Below are 21202 nucleotides of genomic sequence, written 5' to 3'. Positions count from 1 at the left end.
ATTCCCAACATATCCTTCATTTCCCACCGGAAGAGTTGTGAACAACCGCTTTCTTTTCCAAATTGGAATGAATAATCAGAAAAGTGTTAAGGATATAAAGATAATATTATGTATTGAAACAGCTAATAGCCTTCGAAAGATCTTCGAACGTCTTCAGTATTTCAAGGCCTCTTTCCTATTTACATGCTTTTCATATCGTGTGTGTTGCATGAATATACGATAAATTTTCCAACCAGTTGTAGGATTATTGTACTGGTTTTTCTTAGAAAAAGATAATTGCAAATCTGCATAGAATTGTGCTCAGCCAATAGCAGAGCCTGTTTCATCTCAGTTTGTTTTCAACAGTTTATTTATTCACCTTTCAACGCTGCACATACCAAAATCTTACATAACAAGACATAACAATTTAAAATAATCAAAACATAGGTTCATAGAATAACACACATGTGACTTAAAAATCAGTGTTATTCCATGAATCTATAAAATAATTGTATAATGTTCTTACATTTAAAAATGTAACAACATAAAGAATACCAAATTAGTACTAACAGAACTTGAATATTCCAGCATAGGTTCAGATCTAGACAGGTTCAGACAGGACGGTAATTCTACACATGCTTGAACCGGTTTAGACTGGAACAGATCGGTCTTAGCGGGGTCTTATTGCCTGTGATGTGTAAACTCCCTCTAGGGTTGAACAATAACCTATAATCTACGCCGGGCTTGGAACTACCAGTCACTTCTTATTGCCTCCCAAAATAGGGGCAAGAAATGTCAAAGGTAGCGAGAACAATATTATACATGCAACGCCAGTGCAGCCCTGTTGCAAACGGAATTGCTTCGATTTCAGAACTTCTTTGCCCTAAATTTTGTAATCGTTCCCTAACCTTTAGCACTCTGAAGTAGCTCTTTGGCACCTAATTCCCTATCGGGTACAGAGTTAGGCAGCAGAGAGAAGGTTAAGCCCTTATGATTTTAAGAATCTAGCCATTTTTATGGCAGGAAATGAAGGACATTCGTATCTTTGTTCCTTTAATGTCGATATGTAATGGTATAGTGTTATTGAAACTTACTATGTGTAGGAATCACTAGAAATTGGAGTTTTTTTATTCAAGTTTCAAGCCTCATAAAATGCTTTGGATGCCTTTAACTACTAGTGGGATAACCATAGTTTTGCACTAGCTAATTGCATCTGATGTATTTGTATGTATTTTTCCATGGCAATGCTATTAGTGTAGCAGCACCATCTTGTGAATGGTGTAGGTTCAGTAGCCTTGACAGAGCTATCCCATTTTGAATTCCAGGGGGTGTGCTGTATTTTTTTCCTAGATAAAATCGAATTGACGGGTGACCAGACAGGTCAAGAAAAATATTGTTGGCTTCTCCTCAAAAACGAAGACAACATGTACTTTCAAATGAAAAATGGCGGGCTAAATGGTAAAAGGAGAAATATGGAAGTCTGTCCCTCCTACAACCAATAATAGAACAGGTCAACACATTGACATGTGGAATTGACCTATGTCTGGTGTTACTTCTCTGTACAGCTTTGATTTTTACTGGGAGTTCAAACATTTTTGACAGCAATGTCAGGAGCTTTTGTGTTCTTCGTTAAGTCAGAATTAGGTAGGTACATGTATGTTTTCTTAGTGGGACAGACATGTTTTTGAAAAGTTCAACACATATTTGTAATAAGTTACTAATCAAGTACATGTGTATAGTGTAAAGTCCATTTACAGAGAATATGTAGGGGTGAAACATGAATTCATTACTATGGAACTGGAACTCTTTGAGTTGACTATATCTAAATTGTCAATTATTTACTAAGAGGTATCAGGCAAATTTGATCAGGGAAAGTGTTTTATTGCTTAACATGAGAGATTTATTATATCTATGATACTTGACATGTACATTGTATGTTGTTTCTACAATAACAGTGTAGTTAGTAGGCATATTTAAGAGCCCAACTTTGAACAAACAGTTGCTAATTGAACAGTAGGAACCACCCTGGTATGTGTCAGACTAAAAACATGAACCGTGGCAAGCGCATTGTGCTTCCATCGATAGAAAAGGCATTACGCTTTATCTCATCAGAGGACGGCCACTGAGTTACAATTTAATTTCTTGGTTAACGGATTTTTATTTTCCAAAAAAGACATTTTAGAAAAAAAAGAAAGATTTTTGTTTCAAAATTTTTTTGGGGGGGAAAATGAAAATCCGTTAACCAAGAAATTAAATTGGTTTGGCCTTAGAGGCTTTTATTAGAAAAATTTCACACACCCCACTGCATGTACATCTTGAGTCTATCTTAACATACATAAACCAAGAAAGTATATCTGCTTGTACTGTAGCTGGTGGATATTTTTTTAAATAACGCTGTTATGGTTACATTTGATGTTCCAGGATGTGCAAAGATTGATCTTATCATATTGTAACAAGATCTGTTGTTTCTGGCTTTACATTAAAGATACCAGTGTCTGTTTTTGCTCAAAATTTCAAAATGTTTTTTAAATTTTCCAAGCAGAAAATTTAGCAAACAGACAGTGTTACCTTCAAGTTCAATGCTAAGCCAGTAACTACAGATCTTGTTACATCAGGACGAGATCAATTTCTGCAACCGAAACTTCAGTTCAATAAGATATTTGGTTTTGTACAAAGGGTCTTTTTATTCAGTGACTTACCAACCTGAGGAAACTTTATTTATTGTTGTGACCTGTGTGTTTTGGTTGCAAATGCATTGACGGTTGCCTTGTCTTTTTATTCAGTGACTTACCAACCTGATGAAACTATATTCATGGTTGTGACCTGTGTGTTTTGGTTGCAGATGCATTGACGGTTGCCTTGTCTTTTTATTCAGTGACTTACCAACCTGATGAAACTATATTCACGGTTGTGACTTGTGTGTTTAGGTTGCAGATGCATTGACAGTTGCCTTGTCTTTTTATTCAGTGACTTACCAACCTGATGAAACTTTATTCACGGTTGTGAAATGTGTGTTTTGTTGCAGATGCGTTGACGGTCGCCCCGTGCCCCGCTGCAGAGAGCGGCCACAACCCTGCCACGGCCTCCTACTCGCTCCCCAACACCATCCACACCTCTCCGCATGCCAAACGTCGCGCCGGCAGTTTTAGGTGCGATACAGTTCTTTTATTCATTTATTACCTCTGTGAAATGGAGATAGTGTAGTGACTGCTGTTTGTTTGTGACGGAAATGTCTGTCAGCACGATAACTAGACATGTCTTGATGTTTGGTCAGTAGGTAGATCTTCGTAAGACATCAGAATGCTTGGATTAACATTTCGGTGACCGTCAGTTACCTTCCTTGGGGCAATACTGACTTGTTCACATTGCACTGCAGGTGTCGCTGCTTACAGATGCAGTCCCAAATATAAATTATCAACATATACATTGTTATATAGCTCATTATGCTTTTCATGTCAAAATGCCATTGTAATGTCTTGTCTTTATCAGTAGGGCGAGCCCTTTGTATAAATAGCAACAGGCTAGTTGGGCAGCCCTGGCTGTGCATGCTAAATAGCCAAACCAATGAATGAATAGATAGATAATTGAATTAACATAATGTGAATTTTTGCTTGACAGAAAATGGCTGACCAGCCCTGTGCGAAAGCTGAGTAGTGCAGGGTCGACCAGGGTGGATAAGGCGATCCCGGAACCCCCACCCCCTCCGCCACCCCCTCCACTGCCGCCGGGACGGCTGGGGAAGAAGCCGCTGGGGGCCAAACAAAAGGGAAAGGTAAGGAGACCCAATAGTCACATGCTAATTACCTACCCTGAGGTGAATATGCTGACAAAAAGCCTGGCCAGTCAGAACAGCCAACCACTTGTTACAGTCTATCCAGGATTCAAGGGACTGAAAAATGATTGCTGAAGACATGTGGTTGCTGAGGACAGGGTGGGGTAGTATGTAAAAAAAAAGGGCTGGACTGTTTTAATGTTGCTTGTGGTTGCCTACGCCAGGTGGTTGCCCAACCACCTGACATGTATTTTTGTTCATTTTATTCACTGGCAAATGTTATATATAGTACACTACACAGACTCTCAGACAGAATAGATGATTTTTGAGAGTCAACAATTATAGGAACAAACACAAATAAAACTTAAGCTATGCATACCTAAATTCTAATAACGTTTAGCTAGATGACCATTAAAATCAGTCATACAATCCTGTTAAATACTGCTTTTTGGTTGGCTGGCTAATCAAAATCAAATTGAGACTCCTGATTGGTCAACAAACAACAAAGTGTCTATATCGTAATTCTGAATACATCATAATAGGTTTGTCAAGTATAGAGATTTAGGATCAAAATGTTTGTCAACTCTTTAACCTTTTCCCTGCTGCCTAACTCTGTAACCACTAGGGAATTGGGTGCCAAATGGCTACTTCAGTGTGCTTAAGGTTAAGCTACATCCGTAAGGCTTAAAGAACATCAAAGAGCAGAGAATCTGGGACTTCCGCGGCCCTATCACTCTTGAACAGACATCAAGGCCTTCTCAAGTGGCTGACATGAAAACGATATCACAGCTGTCGCTTCATGCAAGCTATTCAACCTGTATTTGAAGATTTGAACAAAGCAGTTTTTCCAAGGAATAGTATAATGCTCTGAAAAGTACTTTGAAATGTTTGCCAATGTGTCTATGGTTCAATTAAGCACCCTCAGTACAGTTATGAGTTAATCCTGAGTAAACACTTGATGCTCATGCTGCTTTGAATAAAGTCTTCACCAAAGTTCAAGTCTCAGACAGATGCACAATGGTCATGTCTTTTCACTGTTAATGTTCAACCTCCTCCTAACACCATGTCTAGAAGTTAGTTGAGCTAAGTTAACATGCCAGGCACTTTCAAGAGAAAGTATTACATGTTTTTGCTGATTTCTAAAAACATGGAAAAATTTGACACTATAAAACTTTCCTTGAACAATCAGGGCAGATATTTTACTGCATATCTTTTTAGTGTAGGAATTTCAATCCAGAAGGTAATTTTAAGGAAGAAAAACTCACAGGTCTAGATGTTTCAGTACGTTTTTAACCATGATTTAAAAAATTTTTTAGAATATTCAAGACACCCTTAACAAGTCCAAGAAATGTTACAAGGAAGGAAATACCAAACCCACCATACTACAGGCCAACACAAAATAGTCCTGGCCCAAAAAAAATGAAGCAAAACCAAACAGGCATGACATAGTAGTGCGCGGGACACCCATACATCAAAACCGCCAGTTACATATTGTTGACGGTCGACATCAAGGACATAGAAGCCATTAACCTTGCAACAAGGTCCAACGCTATCTCCTATAGTCATGCCTCACTTGTGACAGCATTGTTAGACAGCATTAACACTGCATGTCATAGCAGGATGAACATGTTCAACAAGAGGAAAAAGAAGGGACAATGCAATGTCTCTAACGGATTTCAGAACATTCTGTATCAACAGTTGAACGTTCTGGTAAGTGGGGGCTTTTTGGCAAGGAGAAAGCGAATTTCCTTTGCGTATTTCTCTGTGCTATTTGGAAATACGTGTATGTGTGTACATGCAAAGGATGTTTATGAGTTGGTGACTTTGGGTTTTGCTCCAAACAATCCATGTTTTGTTTTGATCTTCTTTCTGCTATGAAACAGATGTTTAGAAACTGTTCCAGTTATTCATTCGGCACAGGCACAGCTTGTGTGTTGGACCAACTGTATTCTATAGCCACTTTTTTGTTAGACAGTGTTAATGTATGTAAAAACTTTGAACTGCTCTCTGAACAACTGAATGAACCAGGGTTTCCATGTCGATTTGAACACTCAGACAGTCTGACAAATGTGGTGCTTTGAAACCTGTCAAATGTCTGGGCCCCTTTTGGACACTTTAGACATATATTGCAGGGACAACCATTGACCTATTTTTCTATGCACGAGTTGGGCATTCATCTGCTTTGTAGCATACTCAGCCACATGTCATTTGTGAGAGTTCGAGCAGAAGATTAACACTTCAGACTACAGGGTAGTCTGGCCTTCTTTTTGAGTTGAAAGGTTGAGTCAGATTGTGTATTATAGTGGCTGTCACGCGTGTTCGGTGTACTTCATTCTCACAAGACATATATTGCAGTGATGACCATCGACCGACTTTTCTATGCACGAGTTGGGCATGCCATTCATAATAGCTTTGTACCATACTTAGCCGCATGTCATTTGTGAGAGTTCGAGCTAATGATTAGCACTTCAGACTACATAGTGCAGTTTTTAGTCTGGGCTTCTTTTCGAGTTGAGAGATTGAGCCAGATGTGTATTATAGTGGCTGTCACGCATGTTCGGTGTACTTCATTCTCACAAGAAATGGCTTGGGTTCGCCTTTTATATTTCATGCCGTATGGAACACTTCAGATCTGTGGTTTTACTGTAACCTCTATTAACATTAATCCGCCAGGTTACATAAATCTGCCACTTACAAAAACAGTGGGTTTTAGAGATCACTAGTGCAGTGTCTGTATATACTATAGTATATACTGCCTAATAGTTTGCTATACAATACTAAAAGTCTCTGTCACTCTACTTTTGAACTGCTTGTCGCTATCCAAAAACTTAAAAAGCGCCATGCGTAGTATCAATTGCGGTAAAATTCACTGTACTGAAAGTGGAAAAATGTAAAACTTGACAAATCAGCCCAATTGCAAGTGCAACACACTGGTATACACCCTAATCTTGGAATACCTCAGATTACAAAAAAGAAAATTTTACACTAGGGTGAAAATTTTACACTAAGAGAAAGAAAATGTACATTGTCAATGGGTTGCAAGTCTACATGTATGTGCCTTTGCTATCATTGTAGGATGCCTTCCTTGGAGATTACAACTTACCTTGGTGCCAGTCCTACTTTTGATAAAAGCGATTCCCAGTCGGCTTCCATGCTTTCATGTTTTCCTACAGTATCTCTTCAAAACATTTGTATATCAGAGGATTCCAGCCTACTGTGTAATGCCCTTTTAACTTAAAGCCCCTGTCACACATTTAGGTCCTTCCCCTGCACCCCTGACCATTCCACAACCAAGGTTGGCACTGGTTTTCATGCTAGGGTGTGAGTGAAGACAACATGTTACCTTACACACGTATACTGCAAATGGAGTCATGATTTTGACATGCAGTAAAATTATTGTATTTTTTCTACTTCTTTTACTTGTATGCTATCCTCATATCTTGCCTTTACTTGAAAACATAATGAATATAGAAAAAACCTAAATTGTACATTGAATTCTATAATATATATGGCTTACAATAAGCAGGTAATTCCTGTATTGCGAAATATAGCTTGTGAATTCCGCCATTTCCTTTGGTTCAAACAGTAAAGGATAAGAGAGCACAATGTAAGTGAAGTACTCTAATAACATGGGAAGCTTTAGTTGTCTCTTTGTATCGGATGTTTATGTGGAAGTCATGTCCCTGACCCAAGGAATCGGTTTTGTTTAAAACAGTCAATACATTGAACATGTTTCTGCCAATCAGAAGAATAATCTTAAAACCCCATTTCCTGTTCAAAGACGGTTTTGAGCTGTATAAGGCTATGACCTTGTACATGTATGCGTGTTGTTTTGTTGAAAGGCTTGGCAGTTTAAATGACATTGAAATTCCAAAGATAACTCCTTTCAAAACTAGAAAAAACATGTCCTACAAATGCCCCACATAGTGTAAATAAAGAGATCATTTATTGACACAACGAAAGTACAGGAAGTTCTAAACTTTAGTGAGCTCTCCGTGAAAACCGTCAATACTCACATTGTTCTGACATCATGAACATGTATATCTACATGTACATGTAAACTGTAATATTACCTAGTAAACAAAAAGTAGATAATGAAAATCCAGTCAGTTTCCCTAAATTAAGAGAAGCTAAGCAAACAAACTAACAAACAAACCAACCAACAAACTCAGATGGAAACAAATCTTCTTTGACAGATCTATAGACAAGATAGATAACAATACCCAGTCATGCATACTAAGTGTCTTACTTGGGGTCAATGACCTAACAGTTTCCTGTGGTACCTGAGAAGAAGCAATTTACCCATTTCCTTTTGTCTTCCAATACAGCTCAGTCCTACAGGTACATAATGTACCTCCACACTTTTGAGAAGTACAAGACTGTAGTTCACCTGTTTTACAAGCGTTAACATGGCTGACGCTAGCGTAGCTTTGAGACTGACAAACAAGCGCCATGCACATTTCTTCCGACAGGCTTCGTTGTTGGTTGTCGAGGTCAGGAGTTTTACTCAATGTTGTCCTAAGTTGTGTCAAATTTGAGAAGAGAGCTAGAATCGAATGATAGTGAGTTTATTTTCTGTGTTGTTTGTAAATGTTTGAAATGTTTGTTTTCTGTGTTGTTGTAGAACCTGTTGTCTGGACACAATGATGTCGGCCGTGCGACACCACCACCCCTCGCTCAAGAAGAAGACCTTCTGGAAGATGTAAGTTCCTAGTTTATTTGTTTGTTTGTTTGTTTGTTTATTAAGATTCCATTAGCGTTCAAGAACACTAAGTTTAGATTCCTTCATCGTCATCTATCGGCCTGTATCAGCTGGGACCAAAAAAATACATATTTCACTCCACATAGGCCTATCAAGCATCATTCTTCAGATTCTTTAGATGTCACTTTAGAATTCTAAAACTTCAGTCCTATAAGATTTTTTAAAATTAGTTCAAGATACATGTTATGACTTGTATAACTTTACAGTGAACGTCATTTGTCAAGAGAATGCAATGATGTGTCTTCCTCTAGATCTGTACTATAATCTGACCAGTGTTGTGAAATGCACAATGTCACTTATTACACTGCCAGTAATTTTAAAGGAAAGCTGCCTTTGAAAATATCTCCTGAAAAATGAAATGATATACTAGTATTTCAACAAACATTAAAAGTTTCAAAACAGCACGACGTTAAATAAACTGTATAAGCAGTTTATCAATAACAATAGACCTTTCGATGGTAGCAAATTTGCTTTTAAGCCCCTGTATGGTACATTGTACTTATCGTCAATTTTCCTAAAACATGAACTTCAAGGTATTGATAACCTAATTGAGTTGCTGGGTTGAGGGAGATTTTGCTCTGACAGTAGTTGAAATGTCAATGACCATGGGTGACATGTTACATACTTCAAGACACGACCAGACAGGACTCTCAACTAAATCCAGATGCCCTTGAGATTAATTCCAAGCAGTCTTCTTTGGAAAAATTTATCAGGAAATTAATTTTTGAAGTGGATAAGGACCCCTGAGCAGAGATTGTCTTTAGAACTGGTGCATACCATACATGCTTTAAGGGTCAATACCCTACAAGGAGTTCAGTCACCTTATACATGTACGAGTGGTGTATGTGCATGTATTAGCTATCTTAAAGGGTATTACTACCATCAGTGGATCGTCGCTGTGATTTAGCTAAGGGTATTAGTCAGTACCAAAAGTGGATTTTTGCTGTAATTCGATAACTGGTGTTCTGGAAAATACATAACCTCAGGTCTTGGACATTTCAAAATAATAATTTGGCAATAGGACTTATATAGGAGACCATTGAAACACTTGCTGGGAGGACAGGTTGCATCTGACCATATTTTTACTCCCTAGAACTGAGTGTTCCAAGGTACAGAATTTCCCCTTTTACCAATTTAATTTCTTGGTTAGGCCACACCAATTTATTTTGTTGCTTCTTGGAATAGCCTGTCCTGTTTTTTCAATTTTGAAAAAAAAAAAAAAAAAAATTGGTCGCTATTCGCATTCACAAATTTTAACTCCCAATTTTACTATCTGTTCAGTTGTAGAACTCAATAGCCACCAAAATAGATTATAAAGGCCTGCACAAAAAGTGTGGTCACATTGATCATAAGTTATAATTTTTCATTTATCAAAACTATTTCTCAATATCAATCCATATGTTACATGGCAAATGGTAATTTTGTTACTGAAATTAAAGTACTAGATCAAAGAAAGGGGTGCATTGCATGAAAATGAGCCATACAAAGCTGAAACTTGAATAATACTCTTATTCTTTATGTCACATGTATGTAAACCCATATTTTTACCCCAGACTATTTGCAAAATATTTCATTTTTATTTTTTTCTGCCCTGTCGCTCCAATTTTTTTCTAAAAAAATCTGAGAATCAACAAATAAAATTGGTGTGGCCTTAGTTGATTAACAATGGGTCCATTTGACGTGTTCTCAAATTTGTTCAGTCCAATTTTATTCTTGTGTTTTACAGTGAGTAACCTAAGTTATTGGTTAATACCTTTCAATATATTTACTATACAGCCATACACATTGTATCAAGGACTGCCGGGTAGTATGAGTTCAGTACTAGTGGGCGAACACTTCTTGGTAAAGGTATCCTGTCTTCTTGGAAAATGTTTAAAAATAGCACCACGTGATCGTCACGCTTCCCTTGATATTCCTCGGGGGAAGTATATGCTGGTTAGGCTTAAGATAACGGATCAGGGTAGCCTTGAGCTGAAACAGCGACAATTGTTCGACGTCTAACTGAGACGGATGTAGAGCAGAAGTGACGGGTTTTAATGAGGCAGAAAAATAGCCTGACTTGTAGCAATCAGTACCAGTGGGTATAAAACATCCTGTCTAGTTTCAGGTCTTACCAGTAGTTACCTTCGTCAAGAAGGTTATATTTTAATGCGCGTGTCTGTGTGTCTGTTAGTGAACACGATAAGTCGAGAATGCCTGGATGGATTATCTTCATATTTGGTATGTCGGTAGGTATATGCAAAACCTCAAGATGATTAGATTTTGGGCTAACTACTTTGCATAATTAATTATTAAAAATAACAATAGCCTTCTTTGCTAAGATAACTTCTCATACTTTGGGCAACTTCTGTTATTTAGGTGGAGAAGATGATCAATTGATGTAGCTTATGCAAATGAGGACCTTTTTGTATAATCAATAATTTATGATAAACATCCTATTATTGGTGAAGGTATGAGGTTGTGAAACTCTAGTTTCAAGTAGTTTCAAGCCGAGATTGCAGATAAAACAAAACAGAACACTTTAATACACAACATTGTGTAAGACAGTTTGGGCATTTCTGTTTGCGAGTTGGCTTTTAGTGTTATCCTTAAACTATACATATAGTCACTACATGTAAGAACATCGAGCAATATTCAGTCGATGGCTTGTTGTTATATAGTAAGTACAATCATGATGTGCAAAATCTATCACAGGAAAATAAAAACTTAAACTTAAGAAATAATGTTGAGTGCGTAGTCAAAGCTAACAATTGTTATAGACTTTTATAGATATTTGATACTAATTTTTTTGTTTGAATCACGGGTACATCCTCTCTTAAAAAATTCGCAAGCCATACACTTGTACAAAAGAAACATACACACAAATATCCGCCTTTTGAGGTCAATTTCTATACACAGTACTGTACTTCAATCCAAAAGCTAGACCAAATCATTTAATGATAAAGTATAGTACGTATATTGTCAGTTATTGACTTACTGAATAATACATGTTTGTATTTTGTAGTTATAATTGTAGGATAGATTAGCCTAGGCTTGTAGTATTGTTGATTTACTGCCAATTATTCCATTGTTCCAATGGAGATCTTTTAGATAAACAAATGAACCATGTACGATTGTCGAGTAATAATGTTCATTCATTCATGTGTGTTTCTGAATAGGAACGGATATCGAGTGCAAGAGGCAGCTCGGAGAACATGGCGGCTGCCCGTAGCGTGGAAACAGCAGGCGAGGAAGAAGAACCGGAGAGCGAGACCATGCCGCTCCCCCCGCCGATGGAGATTGTCCAGCACAGCTTCTCCCGACCCAACTCACAGGAGGACCTGTCTGCTTCAAAAATGGTAAGATTACCTCCAGGAAAAATGGAGGTATAGTTTGTGGCCTGTTGGTGTGTGTGTGTTTGTGTTTCCAGATAATTGTAGTCAGCAATTTTAGTTTAGGCCATACCAATTTAATTTCTTGGTTAACAGATTTTTTTTCAATTTTAGCAACAAAAAAAATAATGAAAACAGAAGGCTGGGGTGAAAACTTGCACCTGACCCTGTTCATTCCCTGAAATTGTGTGCACCAAAGTACAAACTTTCCTCTGAGATTCTGTTTTCCTGTTGATTTTCCAATCTAGCTTCTTTTTTTGTGGCCTTACCTGAAACGTATACATCTTAAGGAATCATTGCTTGTAGCATTCTTGAAAAGTCCGAGAAACAAAACTACATTGTTTACAAGACAGTCAAATCATATAAGGCTTTGCTACCATTAAATCAATGGTTTAATCTTCCCTCTTCTTAAAACAAGTGTATACGAATTCACAGAGTTTTTGTTTTACAGTATTTGTGTTGTCAGAGGATGTCATTGATAATGCTAAGTCTATTCCCGCATTTCCCCCCAGTCTCTGACGGCATCAATGAGGTCACTGAATGTTGCTGGTTCAACAACAGACCTGGTGTCAGAGATTGAGAACATCACCAAGCAGCGTTTGGTGAGTCTCTTCTCTTGAAATTTTATCTGTGTTATTAGCCCCTGTCACACATGTGCGTATATACAAGCCCGCATGAGTTGCGTTTTAACATGTTTTGGGTTTAGGTTAAGTTTGCAGCCAAAGATTGAAGTTATTTCTTTGGTTTGATAACTAGACTGCTCAACGGTGGGTCAAAGTAGAAAACAACTTCCTTCCAGAAAAATTTACTTAAAACCAAAAAAAATTTACTGCGGAACTCTTGCGCCCTTCAATATACGCACAAGTGTGACAGGGCAAAAGTCATGATGTCTTAGCCTGGGTGCCATCCTATTTCTACCGGGGCTCCTACATTCGGTAGAAATAGGATGACACCCAGGCTAATGATGTATCAAAGTTGAACTGCAATTTTAATATTGCCAGCACAAAAATTGGACTTACCCAAATTTTCGACTGATCAGTCTTTGTCAAGGAATGAGCAATCCACTGCCTTTGTGATGTCACATTATGCAGATAGAACATGAGCTTGATTATTAGTAGATCATATGTTGCAGAAACTTTATGACACCTCCCGTCTCTGTTGAGGGATGGTTGTAAAGCCCTGATGTACAATGTAGATGGCTTCTTCTATTCCTCTTGCAAAAGATGGGGCACTATAGACTATCCCTCTCTCTTGGATGTCCATATTAGTAGCCAATATTTGACTTTATTAGTAGCCAAGTGATAGTAGGGCAGTCATACAGAAATGTACTTCCATGGAAGCTGAAACAAGGGAATGAAATGACCTGTATGTTCTTTCCTCCTGTTTAGGACGAATCTGGCCTGCCAGAGGCAGAAGGTGGGGAGGGGGGCCCACCCCAGAACCAAGCAGAAGGAAGGGGAGACACCCTGGAGAGACAAGCCAGTGCGCTAAAGAAGAGACGGTAAGTCCCTTTATAAATTAAAGGTAAAAGTAGTCCCATAGTCTTTTTGAGCCTGTGTTTTGTTACCCACTGTGTCTAGGGCATGATATTGGAAGGCGGAGCCCATCCCTCCTTCCACCACCTTTCACCTCCCCAACCAAAGTCAGGTACCCGTTTTTACTCCTGGATGGAGTGAGTAAAGTGCCTTTCCCAAGGGCAAAACATTTTTGGCATGTCAGGGGATTCAGACCCAGGACCTCTGGATTCTGAGTAACTACCAGGTGTAAAAGTTTTCCAAGTTAAACATGGTGATAACTTCAGTTATGAAAAAAGTAACATACTGTACATGTCATGTATCCCAAGCTGGGGCAAAATTTCTTATTTTTCGAATGGCAATTTTTCTCGTGGCGTTCCTTCACAGTTTCATCCTCCAAGAGCTTCTTGAGACGGAGCGAGACTACGTGAAGGACCTTGGGAGCGTGATGGAGGGGTACGTCGCCACCATGAAGGAACAGGGTGTACCCGAGGACATGGAGGGCAAGGACAAGATCGTCTTCGGCAACATTCACCAGATCTACGAGTGGCACAGAGAGTAAGTACAATTCACCAGATCTACGAGTGGCACAGAGAATAAGTACAATTCACCAGATCTATGAGTGGCACAGAGAGTAAGTACAATTCACCAGATCTATGAGTGGCACAGAGAGTAAGTACAATTCACCAGATCTACGAGTGGCACAGAGAGTAAGTACAGTTCACCACATCTACGAGTGGCACAGAGAGTAAGTACAATTCACCACATCTACGAGTGGCACAGAGAGTAAGTACAATTCACCAGATCTACGAGTGGCACAGAGATTAAGTACAATTCCCCAGATCTATGAGTGGCTCAGAGAGTAAGTACAATTCACCAGATCCAAGAGTGGCACAGAGAGTAAGTACAGTTCACCAGATCTACGAGTGGCACAGAGATTAAGTACAATTCCCCAGATCTATGAGTGGCAAGAGAGTAAGTACAATTCACCAGATCTACGAGTGGCACAGAGAGTAAGTACAGTTCACCACATCTACGAGTGGCACAGAGATTAAGTACAATTCCCCAGATCTATGAGTGGCACAGAGAGTAAGTACAATTCACCAGATCCAAGAGTGGCACAGAGAGTAAGTACTACAGTGTAAATGCATCTAAATTTGCATGGTTTTTATTTGACACTAAGGCAAGAATGGAGTGTTCATGGTGGTTTTAACTTCGCGGCAGCGCTATAGTCATATACTGCTACAGTATTGGACAAAAATATTCGCGTTGGTTTCAAGTTCGCGGTGAAACGGTTGCCGTGAAAACCACGAACATAAAACCACCGGGAACATTTCTGCATTTACAGTAACAATAATGTTATCCATAGCTCTGGGACAATGACAGCGCTGAGACGGAATTCGACCGGTTTTTACTTTATTCATCTTTCTCAAGAAACAATAATATTATGTAACTTCAGAGTCTGACATTTTGTTTTTGTCCTTCAATATGAATCTTGAAAGTTGAACTGTAAATTGCCAACACAACAATTGGACTTACCCAGATTTTTTATTCAGAATGACTTCTACCAACACAGATGAACTCTCAAGTGCCACTTGTTTTTGTGGGTTTCTTAAATGTGTTGTTTTAAGATTCAGCAATATTTGTAACAGGTTGCCTTTTAAATAGTAGACTACAAGCAATGCCATGTAAATTTTTATTGTAAAATAGGGCTTGTGAATATTCCAAAGCTCTGCTTAGAAACAATTTTACTTTCAATTCATACTCTAGATCTGTGAGCCAGAAATGCTAAAGGCTATTATTATCTTGCACCTACAGTACTTTCAGCGGCGAACTCGAGAAATGCGCCGACAGTCCGGACCGCGTAGCGAATCTCTTCCTGCGCTACGAGCGACGACTCCACATGTACGTGGTGTACTGCCAAAACAAGCCCAAGTCGGAGCACATCGTGTCCGAGTACATCGACACGTTCTTCGAGGAACTGCGTACCAAGCTCGGACACAAGCTCAGCCTCTCGGACTTGTTGATCAAGCCTGTTCAGAGAATCATGAAGTACCAGCTGCTGTTGAAGGACCTCTTGAAGCACACGCAGAAAGCTGGGCTGGATTCTTCGGAGTTAGAGGCGGCCGTTAACGTCATGTGTGTCGTGCCCAAGAGATGTAACGACATGATGAACATCGGGAGACTCCAGGGATTTGATGTAAGTGTGTCACAGGTGTTCAAAATGTCTGTAATTGCCTTTAATGGCACTAAATTGTTTTCAGGTATTCCTGGATTTAAATTTCTTGAATTTGATGAAAGACATTGGCTCAAATTTGCTGCAGAAATACTCTGAAACAAAGAAATCATTATGCATCATTAAGTTCTGATGAAGTTTGTTTACTATCCACGTGTGGTAAGGCACGCATGCCTTATATAGGGTTAGTTAATTAGGTTATTATGGATGACCAATCATAGCGCAGTGTGAATTAGGGAATAAAGTTCTGATACAGAATGATGTCAGTAACTGTTTCAGCCCACCATGTTGAATTTTTTCTTTCAAAAGTTGAGATAATGACAATGAAATTTATTGCATAACCATGGCTGAATGCATTATATGTTACCACGAAAATAGTAATAAGAAAATGCAAGAGACTCTGCACTTATGATAGGTTTGGATAGCAGACTATAAGGTATAGTGCCAAATTGTACAGCTATTTCTAACAATACAGATTTTGAAACAGTCAGACGTTTCAGACAGCATCTGCTATCTTTCGTCAGTGACAGAAGGAAAACAAGAGCTTTTAAAAAAAGCTGACGTTTCGGCTACGTTTATGGGTGTGAATTGTCTTTTCCCTTTACTTGAAGTAAAATCTGCCAGAGGAAGTCACTCAAGGGCTGTTCAGTCTATAAGAAAAATTGTCATTTTGGGAAATGAGTACTGTTTTAATAGAGAAAGGCAGATTGGGGAAAGCAATTTTGAAGTTACGTCACTTAACTTAAGTGCTTTTGAAAAAGCTGGTCTTGGCCTACAACTTGTACTTATTTGTAAAATGTATAATAGGCTCATTATAAAAGCTATCAATGTAATTATGTACATGGCACGCAATAAAACATAAAATTTGAAAAAGCACCATTGAATCATCAGCACTATGGTAATTAAGTGAAATAGAAGTTCATAACAGCTAAGGTTCTATCTAAAATGACTACCAAATGTCAAACAAATCAACAGCTACCTCATCCGTATTATTCTGGTTTCCGCATTTACAACATTTCTTCCTTATTTTCCTGGGTAATTTTGCTAAAATTCATGAAAATTCCCATAGTTTTGTGCCGAGGGGCGCCACTTTCCACGTCCGTGTTGTCTGAATGAAGTCGATACTGAACAATGGAGCATTTGCTACTGTAACAAAGAATCGCTGTTTTGCAAACAACATCAAGAGCCTCTGTTTACATCGGGGATAGAAGTTTAGTGGCGAGTGTTTTGCAAGAATCATCTTACCGCGCATAGGAGCCGCTGCACGGTATTTTCCATTACAATGAACAGAAAAATTCGAATGCCGGGTTTGGAATCTATGAAGTCCTGTTCATAAGACAAAGGCCTTGTATACAGTGTTTCCGCCAGAGGGGCGTCTTCCCGTCAAATGACGGCCTTATGTCGCTTTGGACGGCCTGAACTCAGACATAGGCCGTCCTCTTTAAAAAAAAGACAAACTAAATGCCGAGAAATCGGGGAAAAAAATACGAGAGGTCGGCATAATTTCTTTGTTTTTCTTTGTTACTGCGGGCGTGGGGACGCTCTATATCGTTGGACATTCACACTCTTTTGTTTGTTGCTATTGTTAAGCTTGCGAAGAATCGATGTCGGTGCCTTTGGCATACGGTGATCTCATTAAAAACCCGTTTTTCAAGACTCAATCGAAGAAAGTCATCGAAGCAAACAAGAAAAACGTAAACAAAACAAGAATTTCGCCCGTGCATTTCAGCCTCTACGTCGTAATTTGCCGCGATTCGCCGTCATTTCTGACCGTATTCGACACAATATATATTCCTTTGAGTGTTTTTCCGTGAAAATTCTCCATATGTACCGTAGATAAATCATAATTTTCGCTATGAGTTCACATAAGTCGAGCCGCAACCTGCCCCGTCCCGGGCCGTCCGCCATGTTTTTAAGCTCATTGATATGCAAGGTTTTAAGCGCTGATTGGTCCGCGTCATAAAATCCTGTGCTCTGATTGGTTGACGGCAAGATGTCACGTGACCACAGGGCGGGAAAACCCCTTTACACTTCAGACGCTTCTGGTCACTAGTATACTTTATATAGATCGCATTTTGTGACGATTGAAGCAGTATTAAAGCGACCTTCGTAACAAATTGATTTTGAAAAATTAACAAAGTCTTTTCTGATCACAACATTCAGTTACTTTTCCTGGTCAATTAATTTTCGCGGTACGGTCAATTAATTTTCGCGGTACGGCCCTCCCCAAGTGGACGGCCTCTCAGTCGCGGTCTGGCGGAAACACTGCTTGTATCTATTAAATGAATATTTAAAAATAACAAATATAAAATATTTCTTTATTTATTAATGAAAAAAAATGATATTCATAAATATGATATTGATAGATTAATATAATATCAATATATATTTTTGATATTCAATATCTAAAAAGAAAAAAAAATCCATGCACGGAGACGAACCCAGATCTTCTGGGTCCGAAGCGCTTCGCGTTGCCAGATCGGCCAAGCTGCGGTACGTAACTATTCCCACTGGACGTAATGCTATAACCTTACTATATGGTATCATTTATGCCGATTTTTGGTCGTTTTCTTGACGAAATCATTTTTTTTCTTCTGCAATCTTGTGGAATAGATGTAATATGGTCATTTTTCAGGATATCAAAGTCCGAAACCACAATGCAATGATATTTCCGAACAGTTGTAGCAGTTACATGCGGTCGCCGTCCTGTGTCACATGCAAATCTGCGCCGTCCTGTGTCACATGCAAATCTGCGACACAGTGTTGAACCAAGCTTCCCTGGTTCATTCCTTGAAGCTTGAAGGTAAAAGCCAGGACAATACGTTCCGGCGCGCATGCGCCGAAACGTAAAAAGCTGGGAGAACCAGGTTTTATACCCAAACTCTGAATAGATATGTTAATGAAGTGAAGACAATTTAGGATACCGTAATTCTTGATATGTTAACTGTAACTTAGTTTTAGCTGTCTGATTTAACGGTCACTAGTCAACAGCTAAAATGTCATCATCGCAAATGTTTGATCACTAATATTTGAGACAGTAATGTTTGTTCCCACCGTTAAATTTAAGTGCCGTGACCTACTCCTTTTCCCCCAACTGCTATATTTTCCTGCCGCTATATTAAAGTGATTTACAGTAGTTCTAACAGTGATTTTTAAACTACCAGGGTAACATCAATGCCCAAGGCAAGCTGCTGCTCCACGACCCGATGATCGTGTCAGACAACAGCAGTCTGCTGCAGTGGAAGGGGAAGGAGAGGAGAGTCTTTCTCTTCGAACAGATCGTCATCTTCAGTGAGCCGCTGGACCACAAGAAGGGACTCAGCAACCCGGGGTACCTGTACAAGGGATGCATCAAGGTGAGGAGGGCGACCCTGTGGCTCAACTGTTAGCAGCCTCAGCTTCTGTTTCCAATTAGTTTGTAGCTAGGAGACCCTGGTTTAAGGGGTCAGGATGTCTTGGTTGGGGTTGCACCGTCTTATGGAAGGGATGTGAAATGGGGTCCTGTGTTTGAGGAGGTGCCTCGAGCATGCTAAAGGGGAAGAGCTAGCAACCCTTTCCTGTAAAGATGTACTGAAATAGGAAGGAAACTTGCTGACTTATGTGCCACTAGGCGCTGCAAGGGTCTGAATGAATGAATATTGACCAAGGAGCCCACCTGTATTGCTCTTTAAGTAACATTCAATAGATGACTGTAAAAAATGTATGTTGCAGAACTCAGATAGCTTTAGGCTATGCTTACAGTTAGATGTGCAAAGGCTAGGTGTGTCAGGCCGTTCATTGTAATATAACCAGCTGCTGTCGCGCCACGTGCCTGCAAACTGGTATGTTTGGCCAAATGGCGGTTATAGTTGTACTGGCTATATACATACAGATACAGATGCAGATAGGTGAAAAGTTTGCCCCCCAGATGACCCTGTCAGGGGCAAAGTAGGTAGGGGAGGTCCCGGGCTAAGTCGGGCAGGCCTCCAGCCTGGCCCGGAAAGTCTCAATTGTGCGAGACAACACGACCGGTCCACTCAGGAATTGTATGTGGAAAAAACAAAAATCTGTAATGTATTCTTTTTTTGGCAGGTAAAAGACATGTCGATGATGCCTGATGTGGACACTGACCCGACCAAGTTCAGCCTGATGTCGAAGACCCGAGACGGCGAGGACTGCTACATTTTACAGGCACCTTCTGGAGACGTCAGGGACACCTGGGTGGCTGAGATCAGCATGCTGCTGGACAGGCAGAAGGACTTCATCAGAGGTAAATCAAAACATTTTGATATTTCTTTATTTCTTAGTGTTGGTGAAGTCCCTGTTGCTCAACTGGTAACAACCTCACAGTTGAGCTCTTGGTTCAAATTAGTTGGTAACTTGGAAACCCCGGTTCAAGTCCTGGAGTCAGGACATCTAGGTTGGGGCTGCATAGTCGAAACTTCCTAGTTTGATTCTGATTCCTGTTTGGAAGGTCATATTTGTAAAAACACATTTCTAAATGATTCAGAAAATCTACAATGTATATTTCACATGGTCTAACAGTGTGTAATTTCTGGCCAAACTTACTTGTTTTCAGTCAAAACTTCCTAGGATTCTTGAGTGATAAAGTCGAAACAGGTGGAATTCCGTTTCATCAGCGCTGTCATTCTGCCAACGCCATGAATGAAAACTTCCTAGCATTGCTAAATGTAAATGTTTACCTCCATTTGACCTGTTTTGGCTCAACTATACTTAGTCTATCACTTCTCTTTCAGCCCTCCAGTCACCGATAGAGTACCAACGGGACGTTCTTTACGCCAGCAATACGTTGAGAAAAAGCTTCTCCAGCCCAAACCCCGTCCCGGGGTCACCTCCCTCCATCCTCACCCAGCAGAACTGTCAATCAAACTGCGGCTCCACCAACAGCCTCCCTGACTCTAAATCCGCTTTCCGTAAACACTCCGTCCCCGCCCTCATGATCAACAAGGAGAACAGCATGCTAGACGGGAGCCACAGTCTACCACGGATGAACAAGAGTCGGAAAATCTCTCTACCCACCCCACCTCTAGGCTCCCCGACCACTCCAAACTCTCCATGTCTCTCGCCGATTCCGATGGAGTTCTCCAAGGAGTCCTCTCCGCTGAATTCCCCGTCTGGTGAGAGCAGCGGATCTTCGTCGGACCAGAGACGATTTCCGTTCAAAGAGCAAGGAAGCGGGAGCTCATCACCTAACAACAAGCGCAAACTGCTCGACAACCTGAAGCCAAATTTTTGGACGGGGAAGGGAAAGGAACCGTCGTCCCCCACGCGGACTCAGGCGAATTTCGTGGGCGCAAACGGGGCGGCGAAGAGTCAGATGTCGCCGGTGAAGAAGAGGAACGTGGAGAACAGGATGAGCGCCACGAGCGACTGCTCCATGTCCAGCCACACCAGTGATTACTCGCAGAGATCCGAGGCCTCAGAGTCAGGCGTACGTTATTCTATGTTTCACTGTTTTATTGGAGAAGAAGGAAATCTTGAGTGCACAACCACTGCATTATATATAGGATGTAATGTTTTGAAATACAGTACAACCATAGTGACAATGATCAACCGCCAGGTAATCAA

The 21202-nt window shown here is 39.9% G+C and overlaps 1 protein-coding gene across 7 annotated transcripts in view; it reads left to right on the top strand.

Annotated features, from left to right (window-relative positions):
• The window catches only part of LOC136420772 (kalirin-like), a 168484-nt gene that overhangs the window by 132070 nt on the left and 15212 nt on the right, over positions 1 to 21202 (top strand). For all 7 annotated transcript variants that reach the window (XM_066407874.1, XM_066407873.1, XM_066407872.1 and 4 more), the window contains 11 exons: positions 3005 to 3128; positions 3598 to 3751; positions 8376 to 8453; positions 11672 to 11851; positions 12397 to 12486; positions 13273 to 13385; positions 13786 to 13956; positions 15217 to 15598; positions 18799 to 18990; positions 19706 to 19883; positions 20371 to 21065. In XM_066407874.1, the coding sequence (XP_066263971.1) occupies positions 3005 to 3128; positions 3598 to 3751; positions 8376 to 8453; positions 11672 to 11851; positions 12397 to 12486; positions 13273 to 13385; positions 13786 to 13956; positions 15217 to 15598; positions 18799 to 18990; positions 19706 to 19883; positions 20371 to 21065 (2357 nt within the window). The remainder of the gene's footprint in view (positions 1 to 3004; positions 3129 to 3597; positions 3752 to 8375; positions 8454 to 11671; positions 11852 to 12396; positions 12487 to 13272; positions 13386 to 13785; positions 13957 to 15216; positions 15599 to 18798; positions 18991 to 19705; positions 19884 to 20370; positions 21066 to 21202) is intronic.

The sequence above is a fragment of the Branchiostoma lanceolatum genome, chromosome 15 (genome assembly GCF_035083965.1).
Source record: "Branchiostoma lanceolatum isolate klBraLanc5 chromosome 15, klBraLanc5.hap2, whole genome shotgun sequence".
NCBI classification, from domain to species: Eukaryota; Metazoa; Chordata; class Leptocardii; order Amphioxiformes; family Branchiostomatidae; genus Branchiostoma; species Branchiostoma lanceolatum.
The sequence above is the reverse complement of the archived record's forward strand: the minus strand, read 5'-3'. Positions and strand labels throughout refer to the sequence as shown.